Genomic DNA, 3,742 nt, shown 5'->3' with positions numbered 1-3,742 from the left:
TATATATATTTTAATATACATATATAAATTAGATAATTTTAAATGTAGATGTAGATAGCTATCGATAGAACATGATGATACATAGATAGGTACAGTTAGAGATAGGTGCCAGACAGACAGAGACAATCATTGTGTGGAGGAGCAAATCCAGTCTGAGGTGGCTCATTTCCCTGCGGAGCAGCGATGGGACCCTCTGCAGCTGCCCCGGCCTCCGGCACGTCTCTGTGCTCCCCTGCCCCTTAGCTGTGGGTTAAGATGGACACGTGCAAATAGAGACATAGGAACCAATGTAACGTAAGTAGGAACATGGAAAAGCAGCACGTAAATCTATACATATAAATAGATATAAATGTAAACATATAGAGCTATAAATTACAAATACATGCATATATATAGATATATAAACACGTAGGATATAACCTTATAAATAAAACAGAAGCTCTTTTCTTTAATTTTGCCCTCCTCTCCTCTTCATCTCCCTTTCCCTTCCCTTCCTTTCTTTCTCTTCTCTTTTCCCTTCTTCACTTTTCCCTTTCCCTTTTCCCTCCCCTTCCCTCCCCTCCAGTCCTCTCCTCTTCACTTTTCTTTTCCCTCTTCTCTTCTCTTCACCCTTCTCTTCTCTTCTCTTCACTCTTCTCTTCTCTTCTCTCCTCTCCTCTTCTCTCTTCTCTTCTCTCTTCACTTTTCTCTTCTCTCTGTTCTCTTTTCTCTTCTCTCTCTTCTATTCTTCACTCTTCTCTCTTCACTTTTCTCTCTTCTCTTCTTTCTCTTCGCTTTCTTCTCTTCGCTTTTCTCCTCTTCTCTTCTCTCTTCACTTTTCTCTCTTCTCTCTTCTCTTCTCTCTTCACTTTTCTCTCTTTTCTTCTCTCTTTCACTTTTCTCTTCTCTTCTCTCCTCTTCTTCACTCTTCTCTCTTCACTTTTCTCTCTTTTCTTCTCTCTTCTCTCTTCACTTTTCTCTCTTCTCTTCTCTCTCTTCTCTCTTCACTTTTCTCTTCTCTTCTCTCCTCTTCTTCACTCTTCTCTTCTCTTTTCTCTCCTCTTCGCTTCACTTCTCTTTTCTCTTCTTTTTCTTCTCTCTCTTCTCCTTTCTCTTCTCTCCTCTCCTCTCTTCTTTCTCTCTCTTCTCTTCTTTTTTTCTCTTCTCTTCTTCTTTCTTTCGTTCTCCTCTTCCCTTCCCTTCCCTTCCCTTCCCCTTCCTTTCCCCTTTTCCCTTCTCTTCTCTCTCCTCCTCGCCTCTCCTCTCCCTGCTGGGAGCAAAGCCTGGAGCAAAGGGATGCTCAAACCCTCCCCTGAGGCCTTGGGAAATCTGCTTTGAGTCTCCAACTCTGTTACTGTTTTAATGAGCAGCTTTTGAGGACCTGGAGAAGATGATGGAGGGGAGGAGAGCCCCGGTCTGAGCTCTCCCAAGAGCCGCAGCTCCCACCATTGCCCCCCCCAAATTCAACTGAAAGAGTCACTGACTTTTATGTCCTCGGGGAGGGGAGACGCTCTCTCTGCTGGGGAGGGCTCAGCTGTAAAACACACCAGCAAAACGTGCCTGTCCTCATGCACCTGGTTGGGACAATAAGAGCTTGTTACAGCCAACGCTTATCAGCTGCAGCAGCAGGGGGGTAGGAGCCTGGCTGGTTTTCCTCGAGGATTTCTCTGGCATCATGGGGGCCAATTCCTTAAAATCTGAGGCATTTCAAACTAAATGGCCCCCTCAGTTGCACCATGGTTGCCATGAAGCCAAGAGCTGTGTAATTGGGTGGATATTCCCTAAGGCCCTTAAGAGAAGGCTCTGGGGAGACCTTAGAGCAGCTTCCAGTGCCTAAAGGGGCCTTGCCATGCTCACAGGAAAGAGCTTCTGCCTCAGAGCTCATCTCAGTCTCCCCTCTGGCAGGTTCAAGCCATTCCCCTTGTCCTGTCCCTCCATCCCTTGTCCAAAGCCCCTCTCCAGGTCTCCTGGAGCCCCTTTAGGCCCTGGAGCTGCTCTAAGGTGTCCCCTTCAGGACCCTTCTCTTCTGCAGCTGCCCCAGCCCAGCTCTCTCAGCCTGGCTCCAGAGCAGAGCTGCTCCAGCCCTCGCAGCAGCTCCGGGGCCTCACTGTGCAGCCCAGCTCAAGGTGGAGATAATGTGCTTTGTTACCATCAGGCAGAACTAAACAAATCCAGACTGAGACTCATTGAAGATTTGGGCATCTTCTTCCTACCCACAGAAAAAAACGCCTCTGTCTGAACTAACCCGAGGCTGGACCCCAGAAACCTGTGATGGTGTCAGTGGTTTCATGGTTCTTTTTATTAAAAGCAGATTTCCACAGAGAATTAATGAAATACAAAATTATATAGTAGAAAAGTAAATGAACAGCTCCCAAACGCAGCCATCGCAGCATCCTGAACAAAACTAACATAGAGCAGGGATTATGCTCATCACCACTCCCAGCAGGAGCCTCCCATTCTTGTTGTGGAAAACCACCCTGCTTTGTTTGGCAAGGAAAGCAACCCATGAAGTATTTAAAGTAAGTCACCACTTTTCTCATTTGACGAACCCACCAATGCTACAAGTGACAAACTATGGCCACCTACTCTTAGATTTGACTGTGCTGCGTCCTCTGGGAGGCTCCAGCTGGAGCAAGGCCATGAGGAACACACAGGGGCTGTGGGCCTCCGAGTGTGTTCTCAGGAAACCATGTTAATCAACACAGGACAGAAGCCCAAGGGGGTAGAATTCCTCCAAGCAACACGTCAGACGTGCCTCAGAGTGGATCTGCTGTGGAGCTCTGTGCTGGAACACAGCAGGGCCCTCTGCAGCCTTTGCCCAGCAGCAGCACAGGGAACGCACCCGTCAGGTGCCACAAAGAAAGGAGCCTTTTACAGGCACCCGGCCATGGGTTACACGGGGAAGGAAACGAGACCTTCAGTCTTTAGCATCTCCCACTCCATCAGCATTAATAGCAAACATGGCTTCAGCCTCAGGAAGACAAGGGGAGTCGTAGATTTTACATATCCTGGTTTCACCTCGGCCTTTCCGCAGATAGAGCCTGGGGGAGAAGGAGACAAAGCAGGTGAGGATGTACAGCCTCCGCTGGGCAGCTCCTTATCAGAGTCATCAGAACATGATGTTAGCACATGGACAGAGCACACTACAGAGCTGCAAGAGCCAAGGACAAGTCTCCTTCTGCAGGTTAATGAGGGCTCGGTGGCAGTTGTCAAGAAACAAGCTGGGCTGGCCACTGACAGGCTATGCTGAAACCGGGATTTAGAGGTCCATGGGTAGGCTCATAGAGTCTTCCCAAACAAAGCTAATGGAAGATGATCATCTGTTCTCTCACCTGGTGGTGGAAGCGTGTGCTATGATATTCCCTCCAATAGGTTTTTTGGGATCTGCAGCAAACATGGCAGCTCCATCTACTTGTGCTACCACTTGGTTGGTGATCACAACTGCCACTCCAAACTGCGAGGAGAGAAGCCACACATGAAATCAACTGATTTTCTACACTCTGAACAGGAGACATAAATATCCCCAAAACCCCCACCACATACTGCTGTCTATGCCCACTCTGTCGAGCCTCTCTAGACAAAGTAGAAGCAGACACTGAGCGTGAGCAGTGCTGGCTCCTTCTCTTGGACCACAACAACCCCAGGCAATGCTCCAGGAAGGGGAAGAGTGGCTGGAAACTGCTCATGGAAAAGGACTTGGGGGTGCAGAGTGGTGGAGCTGAACGTGAGCAGCTTGTGCCCAGGCAGCCAAGAAGCCACCAGC

At 48.5% G+C, this 3,742-nt stretch overlaps 1 protein-coding gene across 1 annotated transcript in view; it reads right to left on the bottom strand.

Annotated features, from left to right (window-relative positions):
* Window positions 1–2,896: 2,896 nt before the first annotated feature.
* The window catches only part of RAD51 (RAD51 recombinase), a 6,325-nt gene continuing 5,479 nt past the window's right edge, over window positions 2,897–3,742 (bottom strand). Inside the window, exons 8-9 of the mRNA XM_010024343.1 lie at window positions 3,312–3,435; window positions 2,897–3,020 (exon numbers count right to left, since the gene is read on the bottom strand). Coding sequence (XP_010022645.1) covers window positions 2,897–3,020; window positions 3,312–3,435 — 248 coding nt within the window. The remainder of the gene's footprint in view (window positions 3,021–3,311; window positions 3,436–3,742) is intronic.

This window comes from Nestor notabilis, unplaced genomic scaffold, assembly GCF_000696875.1.
Source record: "Nestor notabilis isolate BGI_N333 unplaced genomic scaffold, ASM69687v1 scaffold3261, whole genome shotgun sequence".
Taxonomy (NCBI): Eukaryota; Metazoa; Chordata; class Aves; order Psittaciformes; family Psittacidae; genus Nestor; species Nestor notabilis.
Note: the sequence above shows the minus strand (reverse complement) of the source record. Positions and strands in the feature narration are given on the sequence as shown.